This window comes from Vanessa tameamea, chromosome 22, assembly GCF_037043105.1.
Source record: "Vanessa tameamea isolate UH-Manoa-2023 chromosome 22, ilVanTame1 primary haplotype, whole genome shotgun sequence".
Taxonomy (NCBI): domain Eukaryota; kingdom Metazoa; phylum Arthropoda; class Insecta; order Lepidoptera; family Nymphalidae; genus Vanessa; species Vanessa tameamea.
The window spans coordinates 4,874,107-4,891,921 of record NC_087330.1 but is presented as its reverse complement, the minus strand read 5'-3'; the positions used below and the strand labels follow the sequence as shown (position 1 = coordinate 4,891,921).

Here is a 17,815-nt window from a genome sequence, read left to right as displayed (position 1 = left end):
AAACGTACTCGATTGAACTAATGATTGAAGGAGTAGAATGATATTAAACTAGTGTTGTCAATAATTGAAAATTCCCATATTTTTAAGAAAACTTGAAATCTAACTTCATTTTAAAATATCAGTATCTAATTTTTAAATTTATATTTACATTAAAGATTATTAAAAAAAAAACTTTATATGAGGTGGAAGTATGACTTTACATACATATGACTTAAAATAAATATTATTTTGTAATAGAACAATTTTTCCTTCGGTAGCACTGCAACAGAATGACAACTCGAACGACTTGAACGGTCAACGACCAAATGGCGCGATATTTGTTTGGTTGTTGTTACGTTTGCTATTGATTTTTTTATCAATTGTCTATTTGTTCAATATTGAAAACGGTATGAAATAATTGTTATTCGAAGAGGATTTTAGGTGTCCTTTATAAAACCTGTCAGTTTTTGATTGATTTCCTTTGGTAATTTTAAGATTCTAAAAACAAAAATAGTTTGACATCATAATAAAATGTTATTATACTTTTACGAGTTTTTCGTTTTTGTTGGTAGTTTCGTATTTGCGTTTTAATTACTTCAAGATTTATCTACATCAGAAGCTAGTGGTTTTTTTACAAGTACTTCAAAAGGAAATTAATATTGATATAAAATAAAAACAAAATCTGGTAGTAAGTATAATTCTGTAGTTTTAATATGATTACAATTTATTTTAATGATCTTTAGATTGTAATGATGCTTCTTACGATATTGGCATAGAAAAACGAACTAGTAAGTTGTATTTTTGATCAATACCAATTATTGACGTGTAATTATGGTAAGGACACAATTAAATAATACACAATAATAAATTATGCACATTTTTATTCTATTTTTTAGCTGCTGACTGGCATATTAGACTTAGTGGCACGCTTACACAATGTCACTTGGCGAGAACTTAGAGAATATCAGCGGGTACTTAGACACAGAGTTTTCCGCAGGTGATTCTAATAAAATGAAATGTAAACAGTTTTACCAGGAGGAGAACAATAACGAGGTTGATGAATTATCAAAAGAATTGTCTGAAATGGGTTGCATAGTTGATGCTGTTAAACGGCCACCTAATATATGTGTTGAAACTTGTGTGTACGAAGAATCAGGAAGTGATAATGAGAATGGTGAAAAAGATAATGATAATGACGATATACATTATTCAGATGAATTTGAAGAGGAAGGTAGTGACACAGAGATAGAACAGAAAAGTAAGATTATTTTAAACGATAGCCCAGATGAAAGAGATGACAATAGAAGATCGGTTAAATTATCAAAAAGTCAGTCATCAATGTCTACACATAAACCTCCTTCTGTTTCTGGCAGATCCACTGATTATGGGTGAGAGTTTATTAAGCATAAATTTATATACAAATAGTGCACCATATACAGTATTGATTTATTTATTTGATCAGATTAAATACAACTCACTAAAAAAACTTACTGACCATATTGTTCGACATCTTATATTTTTGACATAATTTTTTTTCATATAAATAAATAGTTTTAGTACTTTGTCTTTTTAATATCAAATTTTTTACCATGGTTGGCTTTTATTAAAGATCATATGACCAATCAATATCATTTAATTATCATATCATATAAAGGGTATGTCTCGTTGAAAGTCTAATTAATAGCACCAATTAGGGGATTATGGATTGGATTATATTTTAGATTACTATTTCTAGTACAAATGAAAGATGTAGATGGATTTGTGTCTAAGTAAAAAAAATGTCCTTGAATTACAATTTTCAGTTCAATATCAGTACCGCCGACACGCCATATTAACATGTCATTCACAAACGAAAGACTACGAGAAATAGAACGACATAACCACATACTTTTAAATAAGATCTTGAGTGCGAGGAATAAGAAAAAATCTTCGATACCAAACCGGGAACAGCCTCCTCGACGTCCGTTGCCCCCGGCCGCTGTACACAGGAAGATGCAGCAGAGGAAAATAGATCATGACAACATGGTACATATTCCATTCTTATTACATTATAGTTTCGGTTTGAAGGGTGACTGCCCAGTGATATTACAGGCACAAAACAAAAACCTCATAGTAACTTTGTATTAAGTGGCTACTTAGCGGTTATTCTTACAGTGCCAGTGGGCGAATTATTAACTATCTTACGGTTCATTCGTTCATGTCTTCAAATTTCGATTCAAAATATTCAATTCAATTCAGGGCTCAGATTATTTCGCCAACGTCACGTAGGATGGAGAAGACACGAAAGAGATTGATCGGTATGGTTGAGGAAACAAACTCAATTAAATTTCAAAATATTCTTTGCTCTAAAGTATATTGTCAGTTAACGACAAGGACGAAGGGCAGTTAACAAAAAAAAAATCTTTGAAATAATAACTTCTTAAAATAGAATTGGAGAAATTTTGATCCATATTCTAGTTGATAACCAATTAAATGAGTTTTATTTACAAAGATATTGAAACATTTAACTGTTTCTTTAGTCTATATTTTTAATAATATAATTTCAAGACTATTGTGAATAATTGCTATAATTTATGAGCAGGAATCTTAACTTTAATTCGACTTTATGAGCGCTGCTAATAGGAATATCATTTATATTATATAGAGTTCGAGTGGAATAGCTTGAAAGTTTTAGCGATTAATTTTTTTTACTTTATTTAAAATAGGCATTATTGTAGAGTAGACTATATATATAATTTAGGTATTGTGAATTATCTTGTAATTGTTAATGTTTTGCATACAAAAGAAATTTTAAATATTTATTTAGGTATATATTAGGTTGGTCTATGTATCGCTTGGATAGGTATCGGCCATCAGCCGTTATTAATTATTCTACAAACTACAATTGTGTATTAATGTGACTTCACGAATTACATGGACGAGTGAGTCGATGTAATTAGAGAAGGAAGGAACATATCATCATTACATAGTATAAAACAAAGTCTATATGCCCCTGTGTTTGCTTAGATCTTTAAAATTACACAACGGATTTTGATGCTTTTATTTTAATAAAGTGATTCAAGAGGCAGGTTTATATGTATAATATAAGTACAATATAGTAGAGAAACACTGATCATAATTTTAGAGGTTTTTAATGTGATGTCGTAAATAAACACGTTTTTTGCGCTTACACGGAAACGCTGGCTGAACCGCTATTTTGATCTATCCTGTAGATAGATAAAAATAATGTGTTACAGTATTGTACATCTTAAAAAGGTCTACCAAAAAGATAAATAATCCTTATCCATTAAAATACCTTAAATACATTGTGCATTTCATACAGATCAATATGGCCCTGTAAATCATGTAATTTAAATGCATATTCTCGAAGATATTATAGATTTAAAATGCAAGGACATAGCGGTTTGTATTGTCTAATGACAAAAAGCTGTGAATTTGTATATAATGACATTCTGTAGTATATTTAGTATCAGTATTGCACCCGTGAGAAGCCGGGCGGGTCGCTAGTTATAATATATTAGAACGTGGTGACCACTTACCATTCGTTGGCCTGTTTGCTCGTCTGCTTCCCTACAAAAAAAAGAAGCTGTTTTCTTACTGTAATGATTGTTTATTTAATCTATGGTACACATTCGATTTGAATAATGTAATTTTAACAATTGTATTATATTACATTTAAACAGCCTTATGTATTTCTGTATGCCAAAAAATGAAATAGTCGAACTATGTAATCATGTTACTCTTCACAGCATCACAGTTTCAAGAAACGAAACTATTTGAAAGTGAATAAGTAGATGTACTGCGATTTGGTGACGTGTGGTGACGTGTTTTCACTTGTGATAAATATTTTGTGCATCGCCTTTTTCTATGATTGCTACGTCACTGAATCACATAATAATTTATGAATTGCAGCTATCGTTTCTAGTAGCTCCAGTTGCCGCAAGTACCGAGTAAGGTCTTATCACTGTCGTTGAAAAATTATTTGCTAGTTCATCCGGGTCAATAAATTTAATTTTACTTATGATTTATATATTTACTTGGTGGTAGGGCTCTGTGCCAGCCCGTCTGGGTAGGTACCAACCACTCATCAGATATTCTACTGCCAAACAGCAGTACTCAGTATTGTTGTGTTCCGGTTTGAAGGATGATTGAGCCAGTGTAACTACAGGCACAAGAGACATAACATCTTAGTTCCTAAGGTTGGTGAAACATTGGCGATGTAAGGAATGGTTAATATTTCTTACAGCGTTCCATTATCTATAGGTGGTGGGGACAGGTGGCCCATAGTCACTTGCGTGCCTACCTATATCATATAAAATACATAAAACTCGGCTCAAAGCAGTGGTTCGCCGAGATATTAGATTGATAACGTTCAGAGTAAAGGCAAAAATAATGCACCTGTGTTTTACTCACGATTTTTGCAACATACTATTTCCTGCACAGTTACTCGTAGTCATAAAGGTATCATCATCAATTTTTGAATTGTTTTTCAACTTATTTACACGACCAGAATTATTCGTTGTAGTGAATTTAAGCAAAATTACACTGATGTCTTATGTTACAGATATTGCTGAAGAAAATTCAGCGTGCCAAGTCTTCAGCGTGCAGCATCCGCCGTTGATACAGATGTCGCGTCCGGGGCGCGGGCGCGGGACATCACAATGCTTTGTTGAATATATTTTATACCACTGTTTCCAGTATGCCTTTTAATTCACTTACCTATTACGAATGTTGTGTAGGGTGCGATTAGTTAAACAATGATTGTCTTCTTCTTTCGAATGTCAAATCCATGATAGAAAGAGGGAGAAATCAGTGTTCAACTAAATATTCGCTACACAACGTTTTGTAAGTAATGTAGCACAAGTTTATACAATTATCATTATATAGGTGGTAATTATGTAAGTCTAAACTTGTCAGGACTTGGGTTTTGTATATTTGTAGTCAAGACTAATATTCTGTTCTTATACGTTATACTATAAATTTAGCCAAGTTGCTAGGCTCGTGTTACTCACAGAACATCGCAATGATAAGCAACTTATAGTATTTATCATTATAGTACATCCCATAATTCCCATATACCTACCTCTTAATTATTATTTTTATAAGTAGAAAAATTTATCTAAGCTTATGTACATTGTACATTATACATATGTAGAATTAAAACTATTTTGAATCGTAACTCGTAAGGTTAATTCGTCATAAATCACTTTTCAGTTATAATTGATCATTCATTACTTCAAATTACTAAAATAGTGGGGATTCATTAATATTAGGTACAGCTCAATGAGTACAAATTATTTAGTAAAACTTAAAATATGGTTGTAGTTTATTTAGGAATTCTTTGCTCATGCCCATAGAATTTAGGTTTTGTTTAGAAACAAATTCTCAAGCCCCCGCTCAGGAGTCGTGAAACATGCCTTACCTAATGTTATCGAGCCTTAGACGGATATCAATTTCAACACGTGACAGCAACATTTGAACCAATTAATATAACTTTGAATTACTTATTATTGTATAATTTAATTAATTAGCAAACATCCATTACTTTTAACGACGTGGTGTAACGTACGTCTCAACGAGTCACGATAATATGTTAAATATGCATTATAAATATTAAAGGTTTATTAATCAAACAAATATTTTAAGTAGAACAAATTATTTTTTATTTTGCTTTTTTTAAATTAATCAATCAAGCCTTTTTAAAGTATTTAACTATTAGAACTAAATTAATATGAAATAACGTACATACTTTTTTATTTAACTAATTTATTTTAATTAATAAGGAGCCTTAAAAAATATTTTATTTAAAATTTAATGAATAAAATTAGATATTAATTCCTTTCTTCCATTATGTAATAATTCACTTAAATTGTGACAATATATATACATATGTATATATATAATTTGTCGGTTTAGATTATAATCGTTAATACTCAGATTTATAAAATATTAATCAACCATTACAGTAAAAAAATAACATCCTTAATTTAATATTTTATAAACTATGAATTTATAAGTAAAATAACTACAAATTCTAGCATTTGTATTAATTGAATATTTTTATCATATCTTAGTTTTATTAAAACAAACAAGATCTTGTTGATTTTTCGATTTTACCGACACCGCGTTGGTATATCTCTAAAATAAATCAAATAAACATACTAATTGTTTTTATACTATAGGTACCAATGTAGGGGTACTGGTCCCTAGCTTACTTGTAGTTACTTTACAAACAAGTGTAAAATAAAACTTGCTTGCTTGTCGGATCCGAATTAATTTATTTAAAAATGTGTCAGTGTATATACAAAAACTTAAATAAAATTAACCAATAAATATTATTACAGTGCATATTTACAATTTGTTCGCCCAAATAAATAAATACTAATACAATTTGAAAATGATAAAAAAATAACATTCAGCCAATTAAAAGTTATACAATAAAGTCCAAAATATTTTAGAAATTAGATTACAAATTAAATATTAGATTTTTCAACCAATGACGAAGACTCAATTTCGTATCTTCATTTCGTATGAATTGTAAGAGCGCGACAGATGATCTTCATATAAGCGTACCTGTTCTCGCGTTATATCTATGAATTGCAGAATTTAGTTTAACTTACTCGGGGCCATGGGGGTGACAGTGAAGTACAAAAGATAGCAAAAAATATTTGTATGGAAACTAGCACCATCTAATATACAAGGCGTGTCGTCTAAGCCACATAAAAACGCTTAAACTACACTAGATGTCGCTACAGAGCCTGATCTTTAATTATTATTATTACATTTTAAATATCAAAATTGACAAAATCAATATTAAAAAATTGTTTATAAAGTAAAATCAAAGTCATTGTACAATTATACTATGAATAAATTTATTCGAGATCACTATTTTACAATGGCAGTACTATGTGATCTGTTGAAGTTCAAAACTATGAACGTTAGAAAAGTTTGAAATTAAAATTATTCTTGTCGAGTTCGTTCTTGTTTTGTGCGTGCGTTGTTTTCTCTGCTTTGATATACATTTTCACTTTTATTTTTACCTTGGCGTGTTTTATGGACTCTGATAGTGGTGCTTTCTTTGATATTTGACTATTTTTTTCGGACTCTTACTCACTTGACCAACCCCGGCAAAGATTTTAGACTGATGATGATGGCGAAGATACCGAAAAGCCCATGATCTAACTGTTATTTTGGGTGTGACGCAGAAGGTAAGTAATATATTAAAAATTATTAACACGTGCAAAGGACGATTGCTCTTGTCCTGTCATTATATTTAGAAACTTTCCGCCTTTCCTATTTTTATATATTTAGTCGATGTTTTTTCTAAAGTGGTTTGTATAAACTAATGACTAAATAAGGGCCGATTGCCTTTGATTCTCAAGTATTCCATTAAATATTTTATCTTATTGTTTTTGTAAATTTATTTCAGTATACTTGGCATGTAGGTATTATGAATTTTATCATGTTTAACTAAACTATCTGGCTTTAATAAAAATATTAAATTTCAGGTCCACTGAATCATTTCCCTAAGCCTCAAAACGATGTAGAAAGGTTTGAAATCTGGAAAGCAGTGTTAGAGAATGACACAACAGAAAAAGGAAATATGTACATCTATAACCAAATCAGAGTATACAATAAACCTATTGAAAATTATTACATATCACCAAGCAACAGGTTAACAAGAAATGCTATTCCAGCTCTGTATATTAAGAAAGGTGAGAGTCGGTTGACATACTTATCAATATATTATTATCAGTCATTCACATAATTAGAGAATCAAAACAATTTATTAATTTAACTCAACTCTATAAAAAATTCTTCTTTATTGATCTTAGCAATAGAAATGCAAGAATAGATTTCAATGCATGCTATACAAGATGTAGGTAACTTATAGTACATTCAGTGGTGTACTTATATCACTCCTTAATTATATATATTAATATTATAAAGACAAAAGATTTGTATTTTAGTTTGGATGACATTTGGCACACAGATAGCTTATAACCAGTATATTTGTACCATGAATCACATCTCAAGACTTTATAAAAATATTACTTGTAAAGAAAAATTATAACATAATTCTTGTTGTTACAGATGATATGTCTATTAGTGCATCCACATCCACTGAAATATCTACTGAGATGGGTACTGCAGTTTTGATGGAACAGGCTACTAAAAAAAAAAAAAAATACTAAAAACTTAATAAGGTCAATTCGGGGAAGACCGTCCGGCGGGTAAGGCCGTATAGTCAGGAATACTACCAATTCTTAATAGCCCTACAGATAGCAGCATGATTTACAAAAATGGTTTACTGTTTTAATATTAAAAAATTAAAATAGATGGCATTAGTTACGATCCAGAGAGAAAAAACTTAATTTTAAATTTAGTCTATCTCACAACGTTCATCGAGAAGACATCGCATTGTTAAAAAAATATTTTGTGAGTGTTTAAATGTAGTGATATACGGATCTGTGCAAGTAAGTACATTAATGATCTATTTATTTACCTAATTATGATATCAAAATTGAATAAAACTCATATTTTAAGAAATTACTTGTAATGAAACCATTATAACCTTAAAATAGTTTAGAGGCGAAGTCCGTCTAGTCGTTTAGGGCAAAGACCGGCTTACGCCGATCTTCGCCGTTTCCAGATTTTGTAAACATTTTCTGCCTAAGCAATTTTTTTTGTACTAACTAATATCTGTTGTATAATATGAGTGTTTTTATTTGACGTAGGCTTAAGCTGACTTAATGCCTCACCTTATTTGTTTGCAAACGTATATAACTTCACAGAGTGTAAATATCGTAAATATTTTTTTCAGGTAATTTAGATAATACACAATGGGAAAGTATAACAGAAAATCTAACAGAGGATTATACTCTAAGGAGAAATTAAGAGAAGCTGTACAAGAGGTTGAAAGTGGCAGGATGAGTGGCTACAAGGCTTAAAAATATACCAAATACCTCGTATGACTGTTATGGATCATGTAAATAAAAGAAGAACTAAATCAACAACACTTGGACGAAACACAGCTCTGTCTGCGGAGAATGAATTTAGATTGGCGACAAATCTCCATTTTATGGAGAAATATGGCTTTGGGCTTAGCAGAAAAGAAGTTTTGCAATTAGTTGGAGATTATATCAACAAAAACAATCTGATTACACCATTTAAAAATGGTATACCCGGAAAAGACTGGTTTTTGGCATTTAAAGAACGCCATGGGCTATCCATTAAAAAACCACAAGCAGTTGAATATTCACGAAAAAAAGCTGTAGATCCCTTTATAATATATTCATATTTTGACCTATTAGAGAAGACTATAAATGATTTAAACTTAAAGTACAAACCGTCGTCCATATGGAACCTCGATGAAACGAGCTTCTCTAAGGACCCTGCGAAAACGAAGATAGTTGGTGCTAAAGGCCATGCGGCGACTAGGGTTATCTCAACTGCTGGAAAAGACAACACGACTGTATTACTTGGTGCCAGCGCTTCGGGTGAAAAATTACCACCTCTTATAGTATATAAAGGCAAAAATGTGTGGGACACTTGGACCTCTGCTGAAGCCTATCCAGGTACGTCTTATGCTGCAACAAAAAATGGATGGATGGAGACAGAGGTTTTTGAATCATTTTTTAAAAAAACTTTCTTACCCATTGTCAAAGATAAATGCCCTGTGCTTCTTATATACGATGGACACTCCACACATGTTGGATTGAATATTATTGAAGAGGCCCGTAAGGCAAATATAACAATTTTAAAATTGCCACCACACACCAGTCACGTTTTACAACCTTTAGACATTGCAGTAATGAAACCATTTAAAGATCGGTGGGATGCTTTATTGGTTCAGTGGCAGAGGTTGAACATCGGAAGCGTTATGCCAAAAACTGAGTTTGCGAGATTGATTGGACAAGTATGGGCTGGGATAGATTCTCAGGTGCTTCGTAATGGATTTAGAAAAGCGGGTATACATCCTGTAAATCGCGAAGAAATAAATGAAAATCAGTTTGATAGCTTAAAACTAAAACATTGGAGAGCATATGAAAGTACTCGGGATGTTTCGCATATGGACCAAGATATAAAGAAAAACCCAAAAAGCTTGTTGACATTAACACTAAAATTTTTCAACGATATTGCAATACGTCAGATACCGACTATTTTAGAGAAAACAAATATTTCAATGAATCTTAATATAACATTCGAAGAACTACTACTACAAAAGCTAAAACGTGGTGACAGCTCACCAAAACCACGACGCCGAAAGGTAGCACCAGGTGCTGAAGTAATAACTCACAAGGATGTTTTGCAGAAGAAAAGGGAAGAACAAACAAAATACGAAAAAATAATAATCGATAAGAAGTTAAAAAAAGACGCAAGCTCAAAAACCCCAATTACAGATGATGTTATTAATATATCAAATATGTCTAAAAGTAATTGTCAATTGCAACCATTTATAGCAAAAAATCTAAGTGACCTCCCTTTTTGTTTACGGACACCAATTAATATTATTTCGAATGTACAAATAAAAAAACCTGATATTGAAAAAGAGAAAGTTAAAAAAAGAAAACAAAAACATAAGAATGCCAAATTATCAGAGAAAGAAAATAAATATTTCAATAATGTTATTCAACAGTCACATAAAGAATCAATAAATAATAAAAAAAATGTTAGACACAATTTTTTCCAACCCCAAACCAGGTCCATCGGGACTCTGTAAAAGCATACGTAAACGACGATCTTCTACGACTACCAGTGTTTCTGGTTCAATCAGCTGCTATAGCGATTCAGACCTAATGGATTTAATATCAAACCATGATGATGAAGAAGTCTCAACATACCGTACTGGGGACGACGTTTTAGTGAGATACTACACTAGACAAAAATGGACATACTACGTGGGGCGCATAGAAAATATTATTAAAACGATGGATGAAAATGAAGAACCATTGTATTCCATAATATTTTATAAAACAATAAAAAAACCTAAGCTAACATTTAAAATGACAAAAAAAATCGATCGTGATGATGTTCCTGCCTTATCTATAGTAAAAAAAGTTGATTTAATACAAAATCTTGAAACATTAACCTATTTTTTTGTAAATTGTGATGAAAATTCGATCTACTTTTGAGTTTTTATAATATCTTTTAAAGTCATAATATTTTTGAGTGTGCTGTTTTTTTTATTTCTATTTAATTACCTACTTAAGAAATAATAAAGATTGATATTGTAAAAAAAATAAAAATATTTGAGTAATAAAATTGTTTTTTAACTCTGAATGATGATGCATACCGGACGTATCTGACAAATACTTTTTTTGACGTAAAAGCCGCCAGGAACCATTTATTTAAAATTTGGCGGGATATTTTAAACTGTTATTTAAAAACACACACATAGCCAATATGTACAATCATGTAAACTGTCTGTTTATACATTTTTTTTCCAGTAGCCGGACTTACCAGATGTGACAGAAAAATCCATCACTTGGGGGTTTTTCAAAAGTAATGATTTTTTCATAAACGAATGATTGTTTATTAATTTTTTCAGTTGTGTTTAATTGTCAACTAAATGTTTAATCATCCCGAAGTAAAATTTGTCTCAAATATTGTAAAGGTGGCTTAATATGATCAAAAAATTAAAATTTTAATAAAGTATGCCGATCATTGCCGAACTGACCTTAAATTGCAGGTGTGATTTCTCAATTCTTACTTGTAGTAACCATAAATTGATATTAGTTAATTATTTAATAATTTATCAATTAATTTAAAGTCAATAGTTGGGGTAAAGGAGTTAATAGAATTTTAACAGACAAAATTGTAGATTTTGACAATACTGATAAAATAAAATTACAATAAGTCATAGGAAACAAAAGTAATTTAGTTTATGTTTTCTATATTCATATATGTATATTTCATACTGTACCTCATTATAATTTATTATTTAATTATATTTTAATTAAGCAATCAACAATTACCAACTTGTGTAATTTAGTAATGTAAGTAAACATAAATAATGTGATTTTCGTAATTGTATGGATAATGTATGGTGCGAAGGACACACCATGATTTTAAGTAACACTATGGTTGTTGCAGAAATGTAACTTATGGAATATACTTTTTAAGATATAGAGTGGCCATATTGTTGAAGAATTGCTTAGACTTTTAATTTCTGAGCATTTTATAAATGTTAAAACTTGATTAATCATGTATGCATAAAGAAAAATACTGAACAATAAAAAAAATTCTATCTTTTTACAATTGTTTATGTTCAAAATATACAACATGTAAAAGTTCTACTAAACCAGAAAACACAATGTGATAAATTTCTTTCCAATTTTTGTTTTTCTGTTTTAATAAAACTATTACACAACCTCTCTCGAAGTAAATAAAAAATAATTATAATTTTATTTATATATATATACACACGCTCTAAGAAACCAGCGCCATCAAGCGCAGAAGGCGGGGTAATAATAAATAGCTGATTCGCTTGTGTCGCATCTATTTCAGTATATATGTATTATCTATGCTCGGGGCGCGTCTCTGGTCGTCGACGGTCGTATGTTATTATAATGTAAATCCTACATTACTCCCTTTCAATAAAATCGCACGAAAGGCATGATTTTTCTTCCAGATCTTATAGTGTACTCAGTTGTCGTATCGAGTTAACGGGGTAGCTCTTCTGATGATGGATTCGGATTGTATTGAATTTTGTAATGTTTATCGTAACGTTTTAAAACTTTATACAGAATATCGTCCGGTGGCGTAAGCGGAGCTTGAACCATATCATTGCGTACAAACACATGCGTAAGGTAAACTCACCAGTAATGGACAAAAAAAAAAGTAATCATCTAGAGTAGAACACTGTGGACATAGACTATAGACAACTAGCTGTGAAAGTTTAACGTATTCAATTAGGTTCGTCAGATAGACAAGATGGCGTGAGAGCAAAGTGTTTCTGTGATTGTAAATTGATATTAGCGGTTTTTCTTAAGGAAATTGTTAGTGCGATGAGAAGAAAGTTTCATATGTAAACTGGCATTGCTTTGTTTTAATCAGAATGTGTTTTATCTGTTGGGTTAATTATGGGATTAACGCACGTTGTTATTGCTCAAGAGAGGTTATGTTTGTTGATATTTTATTGATGTTTATAACTGGTGAACTGTAATTAAATGGTAGGGGAAATACATTTTATATTGATATATTCAATTTTTTTACTTATTTTACTGTAACCATTATTATTAACTATAAGCTAGTTGTTTTGAAAAATTTGATAAATACTGATGTATATGGTAATGGACCAGTAATGGACGTATGTGTGTATTGGGTATTTTATAGGAATTCAGTTTAATGGACATTGAGTAAAAGATTAAAGATAAGATTGATTTTAATTCAATAATAATGTATTGGATGTTGAGCGTCCGAGTCAAATACCAATATAGTTCTTCTATCTACCAATAGATGGCGGTGTGCCTTCTGTTAAATCGCGCTGTCAAGATAATTTCACGGATGTGCTTAAGAGATTTCTGTTATTATTATTGTTTTGAATAGTCCACCAACTACGTTCTGAGCCGACGTGCGATCTCATAGGAGACACCCTCAGGACGAACGTCACTCTCGAGCCCAAAAGGGTTCACCTTAAGGCAGAGTTTTAACACTCGCCCCCTAGTGCTGGGTCATTTCATATTTTTCGTAAAACGAAACGAACCAGTTTTTTCCATTCAATAAACAGTTCTTTGAAACGGTTATATAAAAAACCGGTTTTTTTTCATAGGTTAACTGAACTATGCTAACTAATGAACTCGTTAACTAACAACATATATATTATATTTTTTTATAAAATAAAATATTATAATAAACTTCCCTTCATACTTTTTCCAGGCTTAGGACTGGCTGAAATACTTATATTTCAGGCGTATTTAAAAGTTTATCTATGTACATGTTGTTGTAGCAATACGTCATTACACCACTAACAACAACAAGCACGTGCCACTATATGACGTTATCGTTTGAAACATTGATTAGTTCTTAAAAGAACTGTTTTATTTGAAACATGGTCGCATGCGGTGTAATTTGAAACATGATATTAGCTCTGAAAAGAACTGTTTGTTTTCTAAAAAATACTCTTAATTTCTTTAAATTATAGATACAACACTACTCGCTAGCGACGTACTATTCACAAACTTCTACCTCCACGCGGCGCTCGAACGTAACGAACGTCGAACGAGACTTAGGGCCGGATTTACGGCAACCGTACCGAGGCAACTTCTCTCGGATCTCTGGGGTAGACAAAGTCAAATTATAATATAACATATATATTTACAATTCTTATCCGCTATAAAAAAGAAGTTTAATTATACTGCCATTCTCCTCATAAATTGTAATTAAAATTTACTCTATATACTACAAATTACGAAAAATACTTTTTTAAAACGGTTTTAGTCTAAATTAACGTTCAGAAACATAAGCTGTCTCACTTTATCCGTTTTTAAATTAGGTCTCCTATCTGAAATTATTTGTTCAGTTTTACTAAAGTTAAGTTTTGTTAATTAAAGTTAAGTTTTGTTAAGTTTTGTTGTACATACAATTCTTTTGTTTTGTTTTATTTTGTTGTAAATAGTATGTTAATTGATGATTAGTCTTCGGGATCTTTTGAGTCACCGGAGACCTGAGGAGGAAACTCGTAATCCTTCTCCGAGGTGTCGTGGACATGTCTCGCGGCTTCGTGTTGGACCGAGGGTCTTGCCTTAACCGGCCCGATCACGAGGAAGAAAACCTCTATAAAAATCACCCTGAATCCTTAGTGGCGACGCAGCGCGAGGGGATGCATGGCTGATGGGAGGTTCAGTCGCAACTGCGATCCTCGTCAGGGTACCAACCGACACCCTCGACGAGTTACGCTAGGCTTATCCAGGTCCAGGGGGCACCATCTGGACGGACCGACACTTCCCCCACACTCGTGGGAACTTTAATGGAGAATTTGAAAAATAAAAACGACAACGGACACCGAGCATCTAAACAAATGGAGAATGACGATATGGTGGTGGAAGTGGGCGCCCCGATTGCGCGCGCTGAAACCTATTACCCTGGCGCGAAAAAAGGACTTGCTGCCCGACCTATTCTACTCTCCGAGTCGGACTCGTCGGTCTGCAGCGTACGGACGGCGGAATCGCCGGGTTCGACTAGCGAACATTATGTTCGGCGGAGGGGTGAGAAGCGGACTCATGCTGGGGCGTAGCTGCTCGGGCTCTGACAGCGACGCGAGCTTGCAGCAGGGCGACGACCCGAAATCCTCAATAAATAGATGGCTAAAACCCGCTAGCAAGAGAGGGCGGGGCCGGCAGCTCACTCATGGGAAATACATTGGCCTAGAGAAGGCGCAGATGGAGTTCAGGAGTGTACAGTCGGCAAAGGACCGTCTTCAAGCGGAAGATGCGTTGGCCGCCTACAATGAAGCGGCCAAGTTGAAGATTGAGGAGAGAGCGGCCCGTCTGAGAAATCGTCGTACCAAGGGTACTACGGAAGACGCACCGAAGACATCTGCCACTTTAGATGCAGCCGTCCAGGAGGCTTTAGGAGTGGTGCTACAGGTTGCCGACAAGTCGGGTAACTTGAAAGGTACTTTTGTCAGGGTTCTGAGGACTGCTGCGGATACCATAAAAGGTGCGGTAGCGGACCTCAGGGTCCTGACCATGTCGGAGGAGGTGGCTCGTTTGGAAGCGGCCAACGCGCAGCTTTCGGGCTAGTTGGTCGATCTGCGCCGCAAAGTGACCCAGATGCGACAGCAGCCGGTGCTGGCAGATGCAAATGTTCAGCGTATTATGGAGGAGGCTCTGCGTGGCTAGAGAGACTGTTAGTACGCCCGGACAAGGAGGAGGAGAGTCCGCGACCACAATCTGGAGGCGGCCCTTTACACCGCCTACAGAGACAAAAGCCCATAGCACAGGCGAAGGAAGCGGCGTAGGTGGAGTGGCTCGAGACCCTCGACAGAGATCCGTGGGGGAGACCGTACCGGGTCGTGAGACAAAAACTCCGACCCTGAGCTCCCCCACTTACTAGCACTCTCCAGCCACACCTATTTTTTTCATAATTTAAGCAAATATTTCTTGATTTTATAAATTTTTGTGTTTTCCTTATATATCTATATAACACAATTTTAAAATTTATTTTTACTTAATATTAGAAAATAAAAAGTAGACCACAATTTATATAAAAATATGTTTTACTATTTTAGATATAATTTATTTAGTTAGTTATTAAATAGATACCTAGGCGAGTCTAAAAAACGCGATAAGACAAAAGTACAGTGGACTACAGAGGCTATTAGCGCATTCGAACACTGTAAAGAGAGCCTAATGAATGCAGTAACACTAGCACCACCGTCACCGGACGCACCACTCTCATTGATGACTGACGCATCTCAAACATGCGACGGGGCTGTTTTACAACAATTCGAGAATGGGAAATGGTACCCAATAGCCCTCTTCTCCAAATCGCTATCTGAGACACTGACTAAAATAATGGGAATACAAAAGAATCGAACGACCAGTTATCATCCTCAATCAAATGGGTTGGTAGAACGGTGGCACTAAAAGCCGCTATTATGTCGAGAGATAATGTGACAAATTGGCATAACGAAATAATCGTACTTCTCGAATTAAGAGCAGCATTAAAACAGGATGCAAAAGTAAGCCCAGCATCAGCAACAGATGTTATACGGCAGCAACATACAACTACCGGGAGATTTTTTTGAGCCTTCAAAGCCAATTGCTCTTCCTGAAACGTATACCGCCGAGTTACAGCGAGTGATGGCCGATATAAGTCCGCTACGTCATATACATAGCGCACATAGAACATTCTACGTACAGCAGAACATGAAATTTCAAAATTCAAGTACCCAATAGAACTTCAAATATATCAGTGGATAGATTGAAACCAGCACAGACGTGTATCGACTCAAGAGGTCAGCGACCACACCAAAATGCAACAAACGCGTATTGATGAAGTAGAAAACATCTTGAAACCCATTCAAGAATCTGCCGAATTCAAAATCAATAAACTCAAAAAAACTAGAAGTGGCAGAATTGTACGACCATGTAAATAAGTCAAAACAACAGCTGACCTAATATCGAGTGGCGAAGCGCCATACACCACCCAACGACAGCGAAAAGAAAAAAAATCAACATGTGCGTCATGTGCCTGTCATCCCGAAAGGACACCTTGGTATCACCGACTGCAACTAGCACCGGAGGAAGCAGCGTATCCCGTGTTGAGATGATGACTGGAGGCGTCCTTTTCTAGCTATTCTCATCCTGGCGTATCGCATTTACAAAAAATGTATACGCAAATACGACCAGGCGGTACAAATGTTGGCACAAAGGAACATCGAGCGCCAACAAGCAACACAGCCGGGGGTGCCGACGACGCAAGCCACTGCGACACTACCTCACAAGTAACCCAGTTATTACGTGTGCATAATTAAGTTCATAAACTAAGATGAACCAGTGATAAATTATCAATTTTGGTTTTATAAACAATAGCCATCAAAATAAAGATATCCATTATTCGCGCAAATCTCGACTTTAACTTATCTCTACACAAACCAAGTCTTGTCACCATAGGCGTGAGAACTCATTGCGTTTCAAAACAATTACACGTTCCATTGATGGAAAAGAAATATTTTGTAAAATACTGGGATTAATAATGCATATGCATTAATAGATACTTTGTTTGATCGTCAATCCATGAGGCGCTGTTCTTGGGGAGGAGGTTTAAAAAGGGAACCTCAACATTGCTTCAAGGCTTTCCCAAAAACAATAGCCTTATTTCTTAACGT

General features: G+C 33.8%; 1 protein-coding gene across 2 annotated transcripts; it reads left to right on the top strand.

Annotated features, from left to right (window-relative positions):
• The first annotated feature begins 290 nt into the window (after positions 1 to 290).
• On the top strand, positions 291 to 4,676 carry LOC113398141 (cilia- and flagella-associated protein 97-like). Of its 2 annotated transcripts, none has more exons than XM_026636748.2 (4): positions 291 to 667; positions 876 to 1,367; positions 1,782 to 2,004; positions 4,544 to 4,676. In XM_026636748.2, the coding sequence occupies exons 2-4, from the start codon at positions 916 to 918 to the stop codon at positions 4,598 to 4,600; spliced, it is 732 nt and encodes a 243-aa protein (XP_026492533.2). In that variant the 5' UTR covers positions 291 to 667; positions 876 to 915; the 3' UTR covers positions 4,601 to 4,676. The 2 variants fall into 2 exon arrangements, with proteins under 2 accessions (XP_026492533.2, XP_026492534.2); XM_026636749.2 differs by lacking the exon at positions 291 to 667 and adding an exon at positions 749 to 767.
• Positions 4,677 to 17,815: the final 13,139 nt, after the last annotated feature.

What these genes read in the sequence shown, in the direction of transcription:
- LOC113398141 (XM_026636748.2), top strand. Translation starts at nt 916, where the DNA reads ATGTCACTTGGCGAGAACTTAGAGAATATCAGCGGGTACTTAGACACA. An exon ending in GGCAGATCCACTGATTATGG is followed by an intron (nt 1,368 to 1,781) that starts GTGAGAGTTTAT and finishes TACAATTTTCAG; the next exon opens with TTCAATATCAGTACCGCCGA. An exon ending in AAATAGATCATGACAACATG is followed by an intron (nt 2,005 to 4,543) that starts GTACATATTCCA and finishes CTTATGTTACAG; the next exon opens with ATATTGCTGAAGAAAATTCA.